This window comes from Salvia splendens, chromosome 2 (assembly GCF_004379255.2).
Source record: "Salvia splendens isolate huo1 chromosome 2, SspV2, whole genome shotgun sequence".
In the NCBI taxonomy this organism is placed as follows: Eukaryota; Viridiplantae; Streptophyta; class Magnoliopsida; order Lamiales; family Lamiaceae; genus Salvia; species Salvia splendens.
In genome coordinates this window covers 18793575-18815213 of record NC_056033.1, presented here as the reverse complement: position 1 = coordinate 18815213, position 21639 = coordinate 18793575, and the positions used below count along the sequence as shown (strand labels likewise).

The following is a 21639-nucleotide window of genomic DNA, read 5'->3' as shown; positions in this document are numbered from 1 at the left end:
ATCGTCCAAGTAATTAATTAGAATGAATATTTCGTCGTTAATAAAATAATGAAGCTGACATGGGGTACATGGCTGCGCAAAACTTGCATTATTATTACTATAAAATATATAAAATATTTGTTTCGTTATCTTTTTACCTAACCCAAGATGATTAAAGTTGACAAGTTTGGAATTTCATCAAATTTGGACTACTACTACCCTACACCGATTTTAATTTTTATCTGACGAAAATACCCCGCACGTTGTTTCTTTTCAAATACTTTCTTGTCCGGAAAAAAATAGACCAACTTTCTCATTTTCATCGTCCCAAAATTAGATCAAGTTTGAAATAAGAAGTTTTTAATTAATTACCTGCTACTAATAATATGGATATCACAATCCACTAAGACTATTTCTACAATCCTTTCTTTCTCTCTTACTTTATCAATTGCACATTAATACCCGTGTTATTTATAAGTGTGTCTATTTTTTTATAACTGAGTGATTAGTATCCAACATCAGTTTGAAATATCTAGCATAGGCAGTAATGTAAAATCCACAAGTAGGCCAGATCTCGGCTTAATAAAATACAATGAGTAATGTGGACTACATTAAATCCCCAAGGTAGAAACTTTATGTTTTTGAGAGACCACCTATCTACACCAATTACATTAAATTCAACATAAGGAGCTAGATAGCCTGAAACAAAGGTTTGATAGATAATGATAGCCAAAGTTCTGGTTCCGGAAAATCTCAAACCGTAATCGAACCTTGAGCATATTTCGCAGTTACGGTTCTGGTTCGAAAACTGCCGATTCAGATTTCGGTTCTGAACCGGCGGTTTTTTATTGTTCGGTTCGGTTTCGAGCCGACGCTTTCCTGCGGTTTTTTACGGTTCCGGTTAGATTTCATGGTTTTTTGCGGTTCCGGCACGGTTGGGTTTCAGAATTTTAGAACCTGAACCGGCCCACCATTCCAAAAGTGGCAATTTCAGTTGCATTTAAATCTCACAGTTACGATTTCACGGTTAACCGCCTGAATCGTAAACCTTAGGCATCTCCAAAATTAAAGACTACTACATTATCATTGATTAAAGAAATTGATGTAAATAAAATACAATCAATATAACCTAATTAAGAAGTTAGAAAAAATAAGGTCTAGTCTAGTCCTGCGGCTTCTCACTATTCCTGGTTGTGACCTGCACAAAGAAGGAGGCGTAGACAGCCGTGGAGATGTACACAATAAGTCCAGCCCCGACGAAAACGACCAACGTGACGACCGCGTAAACCGGCTCCCCGCCACACGAATAGCTCCCCAGCTTGACCCGGATAAAGTCGACGATGGAGAGCATGAGGAAGGTGCAGCCGAGAACAGACCCGACCGCGGACCCGAAGAGGCCGTACCTGAGGTAGTCGGGGTCGATGTCGGCCTTGTGCGGGTCGTTGGCGTCCATGTTATTGACGAGGTTGATGGCCAGCTTCAGGCTCTGCGCTAAGAGCGACGAGAAGAGGAAGAAGCTGAACGACGTCACTTCGAACACGATCAGGCGCCTCACGGTCTCCCCGCTCGTCGTGCACTCGGGGTGGGACCCGGCCGACGCGTTGGCCGGGATCGTGAGGGAGAAACCGATGAAGATCGCCATCGTGAAGAGGGAGTTCACGTTCACTATGCCGTCTAGCGCTGTCACGTGCACGCTCGTCTTTAGTGCGCCCACGGCCGGGGTCGCGGTGCTTGGGGTGTTGGCAGCGGAGGATCTATTGGCTTGCATTTCTAATCTGTCATCACATAAATGAATTTAAATTTAAAGGTCACGCCAAAAAACTCAGATTGAAACATTTGGCTTTAGACACTAAGTCTATGAAAAAAATCAATCATTTTCAACAACATGAAATTCTTCATCCACTCAAATTGTTATTAATTCCAAAATGGAATGAGCATATTTAGTATTTAGTATTTACAATAATTTTGGAAGAGAGGACTTACGCATTAATAGTGGGAGAGTCTATGGGAGCAATTGACATACGCTTGGATAGACGCTTTTTCATCATTTTGATGCAAGATTATTTAGCTCATCATATAACAAATGGATTTATAGTGTGGGCTAGAAGATAGATGCAATTCCTTTTAACGTTACGCGGAATTATTTAAGTTTGACCAAGTCAAATGTTGTGTTATATTGACCGGTGGGTTTATTTATTACTCCCCTTAAATAAACATATGACACATGATATTTAAATATTAAGCAATATAAAGAAAATTTTAATGTAGCTTAGTTGAATTTAGGGCCGGTCATTATTTTAATGTAGCCTGATTCAAGTTATTTTAATCGTGTAGATAAAGTACTTACCATGTAATATTATGGTTTAATTGTGTAAATTAAGTACTTATCGTGTAATATCTGATTATAATTGTAAATCAGGTTCGGATCATTATAAAGTTGTTACCGTGTCATGTCAACTTATATCATATCATGTCATCAATGAGTTTGTGTCGTGTATGGGTTGGGTTACAGTTTGAAGGTAGCGAGTTGAGTTTGTATTCAGATTGAGAGTTTCATTAACAAATCGGGTTCGGATTAGGCCTAAATTGAATCTTTATTGGATTGACCTGATAATGACACAATGCGCACAATTTTACAAGAGGAAATAATCTTCTAGAAATTCATTCATCTTAGATGAGTCCGTCGACGCCATCTTTAACAGAAATTTACAGGGTTCCACTGATGGGGTACGAACTAAACCCTAATGGCAAGCCCAATAACAGTGACGGCCCATCAGCCCAGAGCCCAAGAAAGAGTATCTGTTCGGCACCAAAGAGTTCGGCACGACCAAAGAGTTCGGACTTAGCCTACAGCTCGGTAAAAGCCGACCAGTCAAGCTCTCCTCTCAGATCGGCAAGAGCTGATCGGTAAAGTCCAGAGAGTATCTGTTCGGCACCAAAGAGTTCGGCACGACCAAAGAGTTCGGACTCAGCCTACAGCTCGGTAAAAGCCGACCAGTCAAGCTCTCCTCTCAGATCGGCAAGAGCTGATCGGTAAAGTCCAGCAGTTCGGTCTCAGCATTCGACCGAACTAGGAGTTAGTGGACTCATGAAAGGCCTCCACGACCTCCGCTATACCCACGATCTATTTAGTGGTACGAAGCAGTTATTGAGCAGTTATTGCTCACCCACGATCTTGTTAGTGGGGCTGCAAACCACGACCTTAGTTCAATGTATAAATAGAACTTAGATCAGATAGAAAAGGGTTAAGCTCTCTAGAGATAAAATAGCATATAGCAAGTCTGTGTTGTAAGCTGTAATCCCAGATCAAGCAATACAATCTAGCCCTCCCTTCTTCCCGTGGACGTAGATTTACTTCAGTAAATCGAACCACGTAAATTCTTTGTGTCGTAGTTTTTATTCTCTACCAGCATTTACTCACATCAGAAATTCGCGGATACCTCAGCCTCGGCCTCGCCTCCTGCCGGCCTCACCTCCGCCTCCTGATCGGCTTCCTTCTCCGGATGCCCGGCCCGCTCGACTTCGGCCTCCAGCTCCAGCGGCTCGGCCTCACCCTCTCCGTTGTAAGTCGAAGCGGGTGAAACGGGTCCCACGGAGGCAAAGATAGCCTCCAGGTTCTCGTCCCGATCAGCTCGACAACTCCGGACTTGGTCTGCAGAAAGCAGGACCGAGGATGAAGCGAGCTCAGGAGAAAGAAGCTGAACCAGACCAAGGAGCCGGAGACGAAGCTGTTGGAGTATGATTTCGTCTCCCTTCTCTTAGTCTAGTTTCTTCCTTGTAAAATGGCCTTGAAGCCCTCCTAGTGTAAAAATTTTCCTTGTGAATGAAAAATTCTCTACACTTGTCTTCGTATAGCTTTTCGTACTCGCCTTTATTCCTGTTGTATTTTACTATCTGCTCGGTACAGCTGCCGAACTAATATAGCTGCTTTGTACTCAAGGAGATGGAGATACTTCACTGGAAACGGCTGTACTCTTCGGCTTTAGACGAAGCTGAGAAAAGAGCTATAGCCGATCAGACGAAGAATGACGAGCTTCTGGCTCGTTTAGTGAAGCTGGAGGCCGATAATAAGGACTTAGAGTCCGATAAGAAGGATCTGGAGGTCGAGCTGAATACGACCGTTGCTGAGAGGACTGCGTACGAGGATTACATCCGTGTGCGCGGGGGATTGACCATATCAGATGTTCAGAGTCGAGTTGACGAACTGTGGGAGGAATATCATGTACTCCGGAGGAACGATGCGCTGGAGAGCTCGGCTTGCCAACAAGTTGTGAAATCATTACGGCGCTGGGCTTCTCGGTACGACATTGTTCTTTCTCGGCGCCCCTCCATAGAAAGATTCCTTCGGCATATCGTGCCAACAGATGCTCGCACTCCAGATCAAGCCTCTGGTTCCCTTGTTCAAAATCCTACTTCCAGTCAACAACGAACTCCGGAACAGCCGGAAACGTCAAGACGAGAACGGGCTCAGGAGCAACCGGTATCGTCAAGACAGGGACGGACTGAAATTCGCCGAGGAGTTGTGACTATGAGCGAGCAGGATCAGCAGATGATTATTGCAGAGACTCTTCATCGCCGAGGTGTTAGGACTTCTCGGGCTCGGGGAAGAGGCATTGGGTCGAGGATAGCATCTCGTCAACCTGCTTATTCTTCATCTGCTCGGAACAACCGAACTCGGCTTCCAGAGGATTTTGCAGATAGGTGGCTTAACTTCAGCAACCCTGGACAGTAGAATAGTCCTTTGTAATAGCGTAACGCCATTTTGTAGGGTAGCTGAGTTGTATGCCGAACAAGATTTGAAAAATGAAATTTTGTTTTCGCTTCTAACACTGTATTTACAGCTTAGCGAAAAAATTTCATCGTACTTGTCCTCGGTCTTATGAAGTAAACTTCTTTGACCGGACTTGGTCCTTGGTCTTATGAAGTAAACTTCTTTGACCGGACTCGTCTTTGGTCTGATGAAATAAACATCTTTGACCGGACTCGTCTTTGGTCTGATGAAATAAACATCTTTGACCGGACTCTCATCTGCAAATATTCTTCTATCAATTTAGGAAATTATATTTTCTTCTCTATATTTTTCATTCTTTACAATAAGTGAATAAGGTAGACTGAAACTTTTCTTACTTTGCTTTAACACCTTTAAATCTTAATCTCAAACTTGCCATGTGTTCTTTGTCCATGTATGTAAATTATGTAATAGAGGATGGAGCACGAACTATTAGGCAATAGAAGATATAAATACGTTCTCTGGTCCACAGTTAGTTGTTAATTACTTAGTTAATTACTACTATCACATTCTGTATTTATATTTTTATAGATAATCATATGATTTTAAATATGATATACTCCATGAGTTATTAAGAAAGCGAATGTGATTGGTGGACCTAGTAAGTTGATTTCACCAGTGGCGGCTATGCTATGCAATAAATTACTTCTATCTACTGTCCCATTAATTATTTCATTTTCGACCGATACAAATATTAAATAATTAAATTACACAGTCAACTATACTGTAAAGTTTAAAATAGATCTAGTGCATTTGCAAAAAACACTAAATATTTAATTTGATCTACACATTAAATTTTTATTAGCTTTTGGTTCTCGTTTTATCTAAATAATTAATTAGTATAAAAATAATAATAACCTTTAATGTGTGGAAGTAAATTTAAATTTTTAAATAAATATAAAAGACCTATGGACTTTATTCTTTACCTAAATATAAAAGTAGAAAGTGGGAGTATGGGCTAATAAATTAATAGTGACTGGATCTTGAGTCCTTGACTAGATTAATTGCTCTATTATTGGCTATCACGTGCATGTAAGTAATAAATACAGTGACATGTAATAAAAGCAATTAATTTGTGTCCTAGCCAAATTAATTACCAAATCATTTTGGTCTCAGTTAAGCTTTATCAATGTTGGTTTGGAACAACAATCTCGATAAAGAAACTAAGTATGAGAAGGAGAACATGACACACAAATTGATAGAAAGAAAAGGAATCTTATTCACTGGCTAAAACCATACTTTCAACGAGCTAGAAAACTGCTACTTATACTCTATACGACTAAGTGAATAAGGGGAATGGATCCCCTGCTGTGCTCCTCACCACAGCAGGGTGCTGTGCTCTCACAGTGCAATAAAAAAACAAAATTTAATTAATATTTTAATATTTTATTTTATTAATATTTAATTGTGAAGTGAGTGGCACAGCACCCTGCTGTGGTGAGGAGCACAGCAGGGGATCCATTCCCGTGAATAAGAGCTTCACTTACAACTGCAAAATGAACTGCCTCTGACAGCTAGTCCTCAACAAACTTTTAGCTCAATTCTTGATCAGTTGTGGTGCTAGTCCATCATTGCATACACCCTCAGTTGCTATGACCAGCCCCATATACTTCAACAATCTCCATCTTGGCTACTATGGCAATATCTCAAAAATCTGCTGCACACACATTCAAAAGCCTGCAACAACAGTACTCAAACTTCTCCTTCCCCAAAGACTTGGTTAGCATATCAGTAGGGTTATGTGCTCTGTCAATCATAGCTACTCTGACTCTGCCACTCTCCACCTCGTCTCTGATGAAATGCAGCCTTACGTCAATATGTTTGCTACGTTCAGATGCTTGATAGACAAATGGCTCCACTGTTATCACACTAAACTGTTATTCCCTTTTTCTCTATTCCAAAGTCAAATATCAGCCCCATTAACCACTTGCTCTCCTTCGCAGCTAATGTTAGAGCTGTATACTCGGCCTCAGTAGTTGACAAAGCCACTACATTTTGCAAACTAGACTTTCAACACACTGCAGACCCAAATAAATTAAAGACATAGCCAGTCTAGGACCTTGTTGTGTCAAGATTAGCTGCATAATCCGAGTCACAAAAACCAACCAAAGGCTCTTCCTCTTCACCAACAGCTCCAGTGAATAAAATGGCAAACTTATTAGTTCCCTTCTGGTACCTCAATGTCCATTTCAAAGTACTCTAGTGTTCTCTACCAAAATCCGACTTATATTTACTTGTTGTACTTATAGCATGGGCTATATCTTGCCCTGTGCAAATCATCATATACATGATGATGCCCACGATATTATAATATGAAATCAGTTCCATTTCCCTCTTCTCTTTCTCAGATGTTGGTTTCTGCTCCTTTGAAAGTTTAAAGTGTTGTGCCAGAGGAGTGGATGCACTCTTCATATTTTCTACCTTAAACTTCTTCAAGATCTTCTGCATGTAGCCTTTCTGGAACACCACAGCTTTTTCATGCTTTATCCCTCACTATATCCATTCCTAGGGTCCTCTTCTTAAAGATGGTTATCGAGAGCTGTGGGATTCATAAGGCGATACATAGTTTCAGAGAAGGTATTTGGGAGTAAAAGACTTTGAATTTCTTGTGTTATGTTTACAATGTAATTCATCACCTCATTATATAGGTGAGAATATAGTCTATCTAAGGTAAATACAATCAAAGGTAATCATCACCTCATAAGGTAAATACAATCAAAGGTAATCATTCTATTTTTGGACAATAATGCAATCAATTATTCTCCAATATTCACTCAATTATTCTCCTTTTGATATGCCTTAACACTCCCCCTTAAGTTGAGCAATGATATCCCCGATGCTTAACTTGCCCAATATCTCTTTGAAGACTTTTGGGTGAACTACTTTAGTCAATATGCCTGCAAGTTGTTCTTCAGAACGAACAAACGGGAATTCAATAATGCCTCCATCTAGTTTCTCTTTGATGAAGTGACGATCAACTTCCACATGCTTTGTTCTGTCATGTTGCACTGGGTTTTCTGAGATACTAATAGCTGCCTTGTTATCACAGAGCAGTTGGCTCTTCCGAGTAGCCGGGAAGACAATTTCCGTGAGAAGTCTTCTTAGCCATAGGATTTCCATTAGTCCACTTTTCATTCCTCGGAACTCGGCCTCGGAGCTAGACAGAGCCACGACCTTCTGTTTCTTACTCCTCCAAGTAACCAAGTTGCCCCCGATGAAAGTGAAGTAGCCTCCCGTGGATTTTCTGGATTTTCTGTCCACTGGATTGCTTGCCCAGTGAGCATCAGTGTACCCATCAATCTCTAAGTTTTCTCTTTTTGCTAGAAATACTCCATAGTCTACAGTCACTTTCAAATATCGCACAATTCTCAATGTGGCCTCCATGTGGTTAGCTTGAGGTCGGTGCATGAACTGATTTACGATGCTGACAGCATACGTGATGTCGGGTCTGGTATGTGAGAGATAGATGAGTTTTCCTACAAGTCATTGGTACCTTTCTCTGTCAGTGAGATCTACTCCTTCTTCTATTTCCAGGCCATGGTTGGAAATCATTGGAGTGTCTGCGGGCTTGCAATCGAGGAGACCCGTTTCTGCCAATAAGTCCAGAACGTACTTCTTTTGCATTAGAAATATTTCGTATCTGGATCTCAACACTTCTATCCCCAGGAAGTATTTCAGTGTTCCCAGGTCTTTCATCTCGAATTCTCTAGATAGGTTTTCCTTCAAACTCTGGATTTCTTCTGTATCATCTCCAGTAATGATCATGTCATCAACGTAAATAAGCAGACATGTTACCTTGTTGTCTCTCCTTTTTGTGAAGAGTGTGTGGTCGGATTGACTTTGTTGGAATCCATGTTTGAACATTGCCTAGCAGAATCTTCCGAACCAGATCCGTGGAGATTGCTTCAAACCATATAAGGTTTTCGTAGTCGGCACACTTCTCCTGCTCCAAATTCTTCGGATAACCCCTCTTGAATTTCCATGTACACTTCCTTGTCTTTTTCTAACTCTCCATGGAGGAAGGCGTTGGTCACGTCGAACTGGTGGAGTGGCCAGTCTTTGCACACTACTACAGACAGTTGTGCCCGCACAATATCCATCTTTGCTACTGGGGAGAATGTTTCTTCATAATCCACTCCATATACTTGAGTGTAGCCTTTCGCAACAATTTTCGCCTTGTACCTTTCGATTGAACCATCTGCTCTTCTTTTTATGGTGAATATCCATCGACATCCAACTGGCTTCTTCCCCTTTGGCAAGGTGCATTTCTCCCATGTGCCATTTTTTACTAGGACATCTATCTCCTTCTTCGTGGCTTCTCTCCAGTGTTTGTGTTTGTTGGTTTCTTCAAATGATTGTGGAATATCTTCTTCCTCATATAAGGCAGTTTCAAACACTCGGGCCATCTCTGACAGGTGACTTTGAGCAATATTTGACACTGCATATTTTGCTTTTCTCCCTTTCTAGTCTGGTGAGTATCGTCGAGGAGGGATTCCCCTTGTACTCCTTCGGGGCAGCTCGTATGGATCTCCTGAATCTCCACTGGTTCCATGCTCCTCATTATTGCCCCTATCACGATTAGTGTGTTCTGAAGGCAAATTATCAAAATCTGAACTGTTTACCTCAGGAATCGAAAGCGGGGTTGATGGCTGGACAATGTCACTTTGTTCTTCGTTCTGTACTACAGGACTTGACTGCCCGGAGGTGCCACTAACTTCCTCAGGTGGACAAACTTTTGTGACCTGGCTTGGCTGTAACTGTCCCCCTGTCTGGTGTTCCCTTGGATGTGGTTCTCCCCCTAAGTGGTTGTTCCCAATATCTGGTAGCCAATCTAGGAAGTCATTATTTGGGCTATTGTCTGAAGGTTGTGTCTCCCCTGGCTTCTAGATTGGTTATAGAAATATCCCCCCTCCACAAAATCACAATTCATGGTGGTAAGCATTCGACGGGTTCTTGGGTCATAGCAATCGTAGCCTTTTTTGATTCTTTCCATAGTCTAGGAAGACACATTTTAGGGCACAAGGATCAAATTTGAAACGTTCGTGCTTTGGGATGTGAACAAAGACAGAGCAGCCAAAAACTCTAGGCTCAAGGGATAAGGAGGATGGTATTTCAAAGTGGTTATAAAAAACATCCAAAGGTGTTTTGAAGTTAAGGATTCCAGTGGGTAGTCGATTCATGAGGTGTACTGCAGTGGCTATTGCTTTGGGCCAAAAAGAGTTTGGTACTTTGGATTCAATTAGGAGGGCTCGGGTAATTTCTAGGATATATCGGTTCTTTCTTTCGGCTACCCCATTTTGTTCTGGGGTGTATGCGCACGAGGTTTGATGGACGAAACCCTTTATCCTAAAAAAATCTTGCATGTTTTTATTGACAAATTCCCCCCCATTGTCGGAACTAAGAATTTGGATGCTATGGTTATACTGATTTTGAATAAGGTCATAGAAATCGACGAATTTATCAAAAACTTCATGCTTATTCTTTAAAAAATAGATCCAAGTCATGCGAGAGTAGTCATCAATAAAAAGTACAAAGTATCAAAAACCTTGTCCCCCAGTGACAGGGCAGGACCCCAAACATCATAATGTACTAAAGCAAAATGAGTTCTCATTCGTGTATTGTTTAACTTGAAAGAATGTTTATGGTTTTTGGCCAACACACAAGTATCATAATGAAATGAGTTTATAGAAGTAACTAATTTAGGAAAAAGTAGGCGAAAATATCCTAAGGATGGGTACCCTAACCGACGATGCCAAAGCCAAGCCTGCCTGTTTGTCGGTCCGAGAGTTAGTATCATCGCAGCACTCTGTTGGGCAATCTCATCCACATAGTACGGAACGCGTCGCTCAGTGCCACGCCCAACTATCGTCTCCGTCTTGATATCCTGTAACATGTAAAATTGAGGTTGCATTAGTAATTTGCAGTTCAATACCTTGGTTACATGACTTATAGACAAGAGTTTATGCGACAATGACGGGATATAAAGACAATTAGATACACACAGAGTGGGCGAAATGTTTATCGTGTCCGCCCCCATGACTTTTGCTAGGTCCCCACTGGCGGTTTGGACATGGGATTTATTGGAAGTAGAGATGGACACAAAATCCAAGGCTTCAAATGAAATTGTATCGGTTGCCCCAAATCAAAAATCCAGTGAGGGTCTTTGGGGCCTGATATGGGTGTGGAGGAATAGGCGAGGGCATCGAAGGAATTTCGACAAGGAATGGGGTGTAATCTGCAAGGTTTTGGCAATGTGGGGGTTATTCTGGAATATCACAGAAGTTTAGAGTGAGTTTTGTGAGTCTGATGGGAAGTGGGGGTCAATTTGGAATTTTGGGAATTTGTTGGGGTCAATTTGGGATGTTTGGGATTTCTGGGGGTCAATTTGGAATTTATGGGATTTTTGGGGTGTATTACGGGTGGGGGTTTGGGTTCGGTGGTCAGTTCAGCATTTAGGGAAACTGGTGGGGTGGGTTTGGAATTTTGGGAAGTGTCGGGTACTTAAGGGTTTGAGGGACTGATAAGCCTATTTCATGCATTGGTTTAAGGGTAAAAAGTACGCTATTTGATATGTTATTGCACAAAAACAAGTGTTAAAAGTGCAGGAATGCAGCTTGACCAAGGCATCAAGGCTAAACTGATCAAGTTAGTACAAAGGGCGAAAAAGGCCATAAATCGGGGGAGTTGATCAAAGGGGGTGATCAAGCAGTCAAGGAGGGGACCACTGAATTCCAGAGGACTGACACGTAAAGCTGACGGTGCGCATCTATCTGTTATCAAGGACGACACTCTAAGAAGAGGACGTGTGCTGATACATGAGACGCAAAGGACAATTTGGGCCACCATTCTGTTATGAAAAGCGTCGAAGAAGGGCACGTGGCAATCAAAGAGTTGCTCACTCTCGGTACGAGTGAATATTTACTGCCAAAAATCATTATCCAGCAGAAGGACGTGTCGAGCCTATAAATAGAGGATGTGCCACCACATGAAAAGTATCCGCTCCTTAGTTAGTTTTAGTTTAGCTTAGTTAACTTTAAATTCTCATCCAGTTCTTAGCATAGCTTAGGTTAGAATTCTAGTTAGTGAAGCGTAAGAGATTCAACGCGACAGCAACTTTGGTTCTGCCAGACGTTGTTTCTAGTTTCAATCTGAGAATCGCTCGGTTTACTCGCTTTCAGTTCTTTCAATCTCGTTGCTTAGCTTAGTTAAATTTCAATTAATGCTCGTAGTTAGTTTATGCTTTGTATTTCAATTCGGGCACTCTATTGAGACTTATTTTTGAATCAAAGTTCTTTTGTTTTCGGAATTTGTGTTAACTGTTTCATTTTAATTTCCACAGCTTTAATTTTCAAGTATTTAGTTATAATGTTCCGGAGCTTGATCAAGTAATTATTCAAATTACTTTCTCCCTAGTATAATACAGTAGTTTAAAAACTCCCAAGTTAAAGCGTGGCCGCAGCAAACCCCCCTGTTTACTAAACACACACTCGCAACATATTTTTCTCTGTGGGATCGACCCTGAACTTGCCGCTTTACCATTAAAGTAGTGCGAAATTGGGAGTTATAAATATTTTCTTGCGTGAGTCGGTTTGAGGATTGATTTGATTAAGTGGCAACGACAATTTGCTAACTGATCCGACCGGTTCGGTTATCTTCCATATAACTTGATCCAATTCCAATCCGTCGATCTTGAGCTCACCAAAATGGCGCCGTTGCCGGGGAAAAATGGTGTTGTTTCACAGATGTGTTTAGCGCATAGGTGTACATAGTTTTGTTCGTTTCTTTTAAATTTGTTTTTCCTTCCGTTTATGAATAGGTACCGTCGCGGAGGACTTTGGACTAATTCTATCGTGCCCCGAATTTCACACGCTCAGTGGAGAGTCCAGGAGGCCGGAGTTGTAACAACCCGTTACAAAGCCGCCTTAGCAGCAGCCGCGTCGTCATCAATCGGTGTCAACATATTCAGTGAGGAAAAAGGTATTTCCACACCACCACCACCACTACTAATCGAAGAAGCAGAGAAGAAAATGGAAGGGACAGACAATGATTCGGGGATTGGTTCCCTACATGCTCACGATGAGAAGGAGCCTACGCACGCCATAGCCGTTAACCTAGGAATGCGGGGAATTACAGTCAAATCTGGAGTACTGGCAGTTCTGTCGCATTTTTACGGCCTATCGAAGGAATGCCCCTACGCATTCCTGGAAGAATTTTGCAGATATTGGATATCCAGCCAGTCCCGGCTGGATCTACATCAGAGGAGTATAGGCTGAAGGCGATCCCGTTCGTCTTGAAAGAAGACGCTGGAGTATGGCTATCAAGTCTCCCAGAGAGCTCAATCAGAACATGGGCGGAGTTTCGTAAGATTTTCCTTGATCGTTTATTTCCGACATCAAAAACAAGTGCCTTGAAGCGGAAAATTACAGAAGCCAGACAAGAATACGATGAACCACTGAGCCATTACTGGGATAGGTTTCAAGGGTTACTTCAAGCATGCCCAAACCACAAAATGGGAGAGACAGAGGTCTACTCCACCTTTTACGGCGGACTTACAGTGGATAGTAAAAATGACCTCAATCTAGCTGCTCAAGGGGATTTCTCAAAAATCCCCTTCAGTCAAGCTAAGAATATTTTAGAGAAGCTGATCAAAGCCAAGAGGTCGTACGAAACGTCCCGCGACCAGTACGCCAGAAGAGGTGCAGCCCACGCAGTAGAGGCGCGCAGTGAGGAGAAGCTGGAGGCCAGATTTGAACAAATGGAGAAGAAGTTGCTGGAGGCAGTCGCGAAGGCCAGAACACCTCCACCGCCGGATCCTCAGGAGAAGCAATATGTGCCACCACCGGAGCACCACTACTACTATTGCGAGTTCCCTCCCGAAGTCGAACCACAAGCTCAAGTGAATGTCGTCGGCCACTGGAACGCGAATGGTAACTGGATCCAGGGAAAACAAAGAGACGCTCCATGGATGGACCATCCTAACTTTAGGTGGAGTGACCAGAGCCAAGGCCAGCCACCTCAGTCATCTACACAGCAGACACAGCCTTCTGAAGGACAGCCAAGTTGGCCTGCACGCATTCAAGAGAAACCACACAACGGAGGAAACGGTTGGTCAAGTAACACTCAAGGGAACTGGTCAAGTGGAGGACAGCCTAGCTGGTCAAGCCGACAACAGGAAGGAGAATGGGGGTACCAACACCAAGCCCTTCAGTATAGCAACCAGGGAAGGCAACCAAGTAATCAAATGGTGAGTTATGTTCCGCAGTACCACAGAGGAAACCAGCAAAATCAAGGTAACCCACAGTATTTCCAAGGAAACCAACAAAATCATTTTTCCCAAGACCAACCAGGACAGTATGGACCCTCCGGTTTCTACCAGCAAGGCCATGGGGGAGGCCGATTTAATCAGAGAAATAACAGGCAGCAAAATGAAGGTTCAGGGGATATGATGATCCCACACCAGCCTCATGATGTTGTGCGAGAAATACAGGAAGCCCAGAGAGAACAGAGAGCTGCATTGGAAATGCTTACGAAGCAGTTATCTCAGGTCGCCATGTCACTGGGCGAGCTGATAGGTAATGAAGGAAAGATTCCAACTACAGCGTAACAGCCTAATGGGTGGGAAAATGTCAACGCAGTCTCTGTGAGATCGGAGAAAGTCTATCGGAGCTCATCTGCGAGTTCTCCGGCACCCACAGACGGACCGACCCAAGAAAATAGCAATGAATCCAGGTCCCTTGGTCGAGTCTCAAAGGGAGGAGAATCTAGTACCCTTGGACAAATCGCTGAAGAGTAGAAGATGGTTAAGACAGAAAATGTACCCGAAGAAATCCAGAGGAATAATCTCCCATCAAAGAAGGCCGACCCAGGGGTGTTCACGCTCCCGATTTCTGTCAGAAACATTCAAGTGGGGCACGCACTGTGCGACCTAGGAGCTTCTATAAATATTATGTCGTATTCTATATACGAAAAGCTGGGGGGACGCCAAGCTTGTCCATACTGATCTAATCGTACAACTAGCAGATGGGTCTTCTATCTACCCAGAAGGAATTCTGGAAAATGAAATCGTCAAGGTGAACAAATTTGTGTACCCCGCCGACTTCTTCATCATCAAGATGACAGAACCAACAGCGGAGGAGTCCCCTGGAGTCCTTTTGGGAAGGCACTTTCTATCTACAGCCAGCACAGTCATCGACGTCGGCAATGGGACGATGCATCTAGATTTTAATGGAGAACGACTCACATTCGGCATCAATGAAAATGTAAGAAAGCCACAAAACGGTGAGAGCATGCAGTCGGTGGATACAGCCAAGCCTAGGGTGCAGAAGAATTTGGGAGAGGAATTCCCGGGAACAAAGGGGCATCCACTGGCCCAAAGGGACAGCTTAAAAGGAGGTGGATGAATGGTTCGATCAAAGGATAACTGAAGGAATGAATGATGAAGCCATTGAAAAAGCAATCATGGATTTCTGTAAGCCACCACACTCAGTTGATCCTAACTGGACAGCTAAACCAGCGGGGGTCAAAAAACCACATGATCAAGACACCCCAGTGGGGAGAATGCTGAAGGAGATCCCTGCACCTGCAGGACAGTTACTATCATTACCAGCATTACCGGGTACCCTCACAAACCTGTCCACCCAGAGGCATAAAGAACCAAACCACCCAGACCTGCAAGGACAGAAGAGAAAATTGCTGGAGGAGCTGGGGCTGAATCAAATGGCAATCGAAGGAAAAATGTCAGACTTGATGGAGATCGACCCAGGTCCATGCTTGCGTTCCACCATGTCTAAAGAAGAAGTGAAGCACCACTGTAATCAGCAGCGCAGACTCGACCCCACTGTGAGAAACGGAGAGCTCACGGTGGGACAAAAGGAGTTACTTTTCCAGTATCAACCCAAGCTGATGCTCGAGATGAGGAAATCAAAATGGGTAGACCCTCGTACCACCGCCGGATCAAATGAAGAAATCAGACTCAAGGGGGGCAATCATGATTCGCCACCCTTATTGATGAACAAACATGGGGTGAAACCTTATCGAGATAAAACCAGGGTGGGCATGGTGGAAGATATTCCACCACTCATGCCTAACTATCACCAGTAAGCAGGTAAAGGGAGTGGTCGAGTACTCATGGGTAGTCTGCTTGATCAAACAACAACTTCTTTATCTGATAAAGTGACATCCTAGGGGGATTCGTTCAAGGCCTTGTAGTTAATGTAAATAGTTTTTTTATTTTTTATTTATTAAGTTTTAATTAAGAGTCGGAAGTAAAGGAAAGGACGAGTGCAGCCATTGGAGGGGTGTCAGATAACGCCAACTGTCATAGTGAAAAGATGTCCTGAAGAGAAGCGTGTAGGAAAAGCTAAGCCAGCTGCCGTTCTGAAAAGATGCGCCTGTACGCAAAGAGTCGCAGAGATTTGAACAGTCGCGGGGATCCCAACAGCCGCGATATCAGTATAAAAGGACGCTTTATGATCCGTACCTTACTTTTGCCCAACTACCTACAGTACTCCTTTGTTTGCTCCCGCCTATTTGTCAAACCCTTTCTCAAATCACCATTCACTCCACGGAAATCACCTACCAACTACCTCAAATGTCTTTCAAATGGACTCTCCTTCAACCGGACAAGACGGGAGAATGCTGAGGAGAACGGCCCGCCGTAGTATTCCGGTATACACACCGGTGGAAAATAGCGAATCAGAAGAGGCGCAGGACTTGCGCTATCATTCTGAGCGCAGACGAAAGGGAAAGCAGGTGGCCAAAGCTCCTATAAAAAAACCAAGGACAGCCTCCCCTACTGCGGAGATCAGGGAACCTATTCGGGTACCGTTCACCGAAGGAGAAGAGGTAGCTGGAGAAGACGGTGGAGAAGAAGCAGAGGTTGACAGGTAAGGAGAACCTGCCTACGAGAAGACGGAGGTGTTGGTCACGGAAAAACTCTTGAAAGAAATGGCCCGTTTTCCCGACCCGTAGAAGACAAAGATTTATACGGAACGCGGAGCAAAAGGGAAACAGACTAAGTCAGGAAAGCGCTACCACCCGAAATCTCTTTAGAAGATAGAATCAGATGACGATTTCCTGTCCTACATACGCACAATCGGGTTCAACTGGTTGCTCAATCACAGCACAGCGAAGGTACCGGTTGCCCTGGCGAAAGAGTTTTTCACTTCTTTCACGTTCGAACAAACGACAAACGTATCTGCTGAGTCTATCTCTTTCTGGTTATTCAACGAGGAGGTATCAATGAGCATTCGAGAATGGTCTATGAGGATGGGGCTATTCACAATGGATGAGGATATCCACGGCCTTTGGGACAAAAGACAGATTGGGCCTCCCGGGGACATGCCGGGATTCACCCCGCAAGCGGCTTGGGACTTGCTTACTGAGGGGCATGGTGGACGTTTCAAACCCAGCGTCTCGAAGGGAATCCACATCACCGACCGACTCCTTCGTTTTGCCCAAACCTTCATCGCCTACCACTTACTGGGGCAGGTAACTGCCACCCTCACCACAGCTGAACTCTATTTCGGCTGGTGAATGTTCAAGGGGGTGAAGGTCCACTTGGGGTACTGGCTGGCCCAAGCCTGCCATTCGCTGACTACCCATACATCCCGCCATCTCTATCTCTGCCATCTGCTGGGTGCCTATCTACAGAGGAATATAACCATGAAAATACCTAAGCCCGCCCCTACCCTTCTAATATGCAATCCCCCAGAGCTATTCAACTTGATTTTCTTTTTCAACAAGGGACTCTTGTACATGAAGGACGATGTCGTCCACTTCTACGATGTAGAGGATGAAAGGACTGAAGCAACCGTCAGAACTGGAAGAAGGAGCAGGGCCGAAGCAAGTATAGAAGCTGTAGAGCAGGGCAGCCCAGAAGCGACAGCAGAAACTGACAGAGATAGCAGGGCTGAGGCACACTTGGACACGGAGGGGAGAGTCCCGACGGAAACGGCAACGCCAGAGTGGAAGGAAGACATGGCAGCACTAGGGAGCGCCTTGAAGGACGAAATGACAGCCATAAGGAGCACCATAACAGAGAAGACAGTGACCATGGGGACCAATGTGACGGAGGCACTGACGACCATAAGCGGCGACATTGCAGAGGAAATGGCCGCTATAAAAAGCAACATCCAGGAGATTCAAACAGGTATCGCGTCCCTACATTTTGCAATTCACAGCTTTAAGGAACCGCTAGGAATCAATGCCGAAAGGATGGCTGAGGCTCTGCTGCTGATGATGAATATGGTTAAGTTCGTCCAGCAGCAAACGTTTCAAACCCAGTTGAGCACTCCTACAGAGATCCCCGGAGCAACTGCCCAGGGAACTCAGTCAGTCTTTCCTTCCCCAGCGGCCCATCCAAGCAGCAGCATGCAGCACTCCCCTACCGAAACTGCAAAGACGACCATGTTTGATGATCCCCCACTCCCATTTTCCAAGCGCCCGAAGGCGTTACCAAGGAAGTCAGGTCCCTGAGGGACTGGAAAAATAGCTGAAGTATCCCCCCTCGATCTCTACTCATTTCAGTTGAAACAATTTCATTTTATTTTTGGTATGTATAACTGATATTCTGCTCCACCTCACACTTAGACCTGTGATGGGTCTAAGTGTGAGAAGTTATGCATGTTCCTTTTCGTTTTTGTAATATTTGTCTGCCTGCCAATCTGCGTTTTGTTTTTTTTTGTTATTTTTTCTATTTGTTGGCATGTTTTGATTAATGGCACTATCTCACACTTAGCCTAGTGTCTGGTCTAAGTGTGAGAAGTTTTCCTTATTTGTTGCCGTTGTCTGTGCCTACCCCTTTTTCCACTACATCAAGTCCCTCGAGGACGAGTTCATATACAGTGGGAGGGAGGAGGGTTAGTCCCGGAAATCATACATGTCAAAATATTGAAAAATTTAAAATATCAGTTAGTAATAAATAGGCAGGATGCTTGAAATTGGATAAATGAAAGACTTGATTACTTTGGGGAAGAATTAGAGAAAGGATTCAGCATGCTTACATGTAGAAACTTGATTGCAAACACTTGATCAATTTGAAGGACGCAAGTATGATGGAAACGTTCTTTTAAAACCAACTGTGAAGCCTCTCTATATGTGAGTTATAAAGCTAAAGTACAACACTTTCTACTATTTTTACAAAAGAAATTTTACGAGGGTCTTACTTTTAATATTGAGACGAAAAATTGCACAAGTAGTAAGGACTAAAGGCAGTAGGACTTAACCAATTGAGCCTTATTTCTTTCGATCCACAAACCCGCCTCATCAACTAAGGCAACTCCCCAGTAAACCCTTTTTTGAGCTATATACACTCATCCCCGTTCTTCTAAAACCAAGACCTACCTCCATATACTTTTCCGTTACACATACGTGAGAAAAAGGGGTCAGAGAAATGAATCATTTTCAAGAAGGGGAGGAAGACCACGATAGAAAGTCAAAATAAAGGGGTAGCCAGGTTGAGCAAGTTAGTTAATCTGGTTGATCAACTCGAAAAAAATAAAAATAAAAAAATCCTCGAAAAAATAAAAAATGGGGTAGGAAAAGGTTGTAACCTGACCCTGTAAGTCGGAAATTAGGAAATAAGCCAGTAAGTGAAGCGGGAAATCGTCTATTGACCAAGTGAAATACCCAATGGTAAAATAAATCGTTAGGTCCAATCCAACATATATGATCAGATTTTTGGTCCCTTGACTCATGTGTTTTTCTTTTACAGTTAGCTTAGAACCTCTAGGACCTTACCCTAATACATTAACCCCCTTAAGCCCCGTTACACCCGAAACAAAGACCTTAAGGAACTATCTTGTGCAGTCTGATTCGAAGTATTAAACTTGTGGAAATACCGAGTGAACATTCCTAACATCTTTGGTGAGTAATGAGTGACTGAGTGAATCCAACAGTTGGTTTTAAAATTGAGCAATCTTGACAAACTGACGACTTGATCAAGTATACGCAAAAGGGGGGAAAAACATAAGCTGTTGGCAAATGGATTGACCTCAACCTCGGGTGAGATTGTTGGAAGTTTATTTCGGTCTAATGCATCTATGTAAATATGTGTTTTGTTTTTCTTTTCCATTTTCTTTTATTTTCTTGAGATGAGTAAACCATGCCTGAAATTTTCCTTATCTTTTTTTTTTCTTTTCTTTTACACTTGAGGACAAGTGTGTTTTAAGTGTGAGAAGTTTGATAAAGCCGATTTCATGCATTGGTTTAAGGGTAAAAAGTACGCTATTTGATCTGTTATTGCGCAAAAACAAGTGTTAAAAGTGCAGGAATGCAGCTTGACCAAGGCATCAAGTCTAAACTGATCAAGTTAGTACAAAGGGCGAAAAAGGCCATAAATCGGAGGAGTTGATCAAAGGGGGTGATCAAGAAGTCAAGGAGGGAACCACTGAATTCCAGAGGAAGGACACGTAAAGCTGACGGTGCGCATCTTTCTGTTATCAAGGACGACACTCTAAGAAGAGGACACGTGCTGATACATGAGACGTAAAGGACAAGTTGGGCCACCATTCTGTTATGAAAAGCGTCGAAGAAGGGCACGTGGTAATCAAAGAGTTACTCACTCTCGGTACGAGTGAATATTTCCTGCCAAAAATCGTTATCCAGCTGAAGGACGTGCCGAGCCTATAAATAGAGGATGTGCCACCACATGAAAAGTATCCGCTCCTTAGTTAGTTTTAGTTTAGCTTAGTTAACTTTAAATTCTCGTCCAGTTCTTAGCATAGCCTAGGTTAGAATTCTAGTAAGTGAAGCGTAAGAGATTCAACGCGACAGCAACTTTGGTTCTGCCAGACGTTGTTTCTAGTTTCAATCCGAGAATCGCTCGGTTTACTCGCTTTCAGTTCTTTCAATCTCGTAGCTTAGCTTAGTTAAATTTCAATTAATGCTCGTAGTTAGTTTATGCTTGGTATTTCAATTCGCACACTCTGTTGAGACTTATTTTGGAATCAAAGTTCTTTTGTTTTCGGAATGTGTGTTAACTGTTTCATTTTAATTTCCGCAGCTTTAATTTTCAAGTATTTAGTTATAATGTTCCGGAGCTTGATCAAGTAGTTAGTCAACTTACTTTTCTGCCTAGTATAATCCAGTAGTTTAAAAACTCCCAAGTTAAAGCATGGCCGCAGCCAACCCCCTGTTCACTAAACACACACTCGCAACACATTTTTCTCTGTGGGATCGACCCTAAACTTGCCGCTTTACCATTAAAGTAGTGCAAAATCGGGAGTTATAAATATTTTCTTGCGTGAGTCGGTTTGAGGATTGATTTGATTATGTGGCAACGACAATTTGCTAACTGATCCGACCGGTTCGGTTATCTTCCATATAACTTGATCCAATTCCAATCCGTCGATCTCGAGCTCACCAGGGACCAAACCCTAGCCTCCACCACCGTGCTGCTTGTGGGAACCCTAGCCCCCTCCGCCGCTTGGCCGCTGCTACCACCGCCGATAATGTTTCTGATCGGTGATATTGTACCTTCAGACCACGCTCTTGCTACTGAGATGGAGGCGACAGACCCTTTTCCTTCAATTTGGTTCTCATTGTTGCCGTCGTTGCCGCTGCTGTCGCCCGCCAATTTTCCTATGTAGGTGGCGCGGTCGATGGCGATGGCCGCCAATGCTCTTCCCTCATTGTTGCTCCGTCCCGTGTTTCTAGCCTGTGTCGCCTTCTTCATCTCCTCCTACCACTCCGGGAACCCGTGGATGTGGAAGCATGTGTCTTTGGTGTGTTTCTTTCCTCCACAATGGCTACACACTAATTTACTTTTGTCTTCCTCTTTCCGGTAGCTAGGGTTTCCGCCATAGCTAGGGTTTCTCGGTAGCTGGTGGTGTTGTGTGGGGAACGACTGATTTTTGTCGAATACGGCCAGT

General features: G+C 43.3%; 1 protein-coding gene across 1 annotated transcript; it reads right to left on the bottom strand.

Annotated features, from left to right (window-relative positions):
- Positions 1-1041: 1041 nt before the first annotated feature.
- On the bottom strand, positions 1042-2103 carry LOC121770641. Its single transcript, XM_042167403.1, has 2 exons — positions 1963-2103; positions 1042-1754 (listed from the first exon to the last, which is right to left on the bottom strand). The coding sequence occupies exons 1-2, from the start codon at positions 2025-2027 to the stop codon at positions 1142-1144; spliced, it is 678 nt and encodes a 225-aa protein (XP_042023337.1). The 5' UTR covers positions 2028-2103; the 3' UTR covers positions 1042-1141.
- Positions 2104-21639: the final 19536 nt, after the last annotated feature.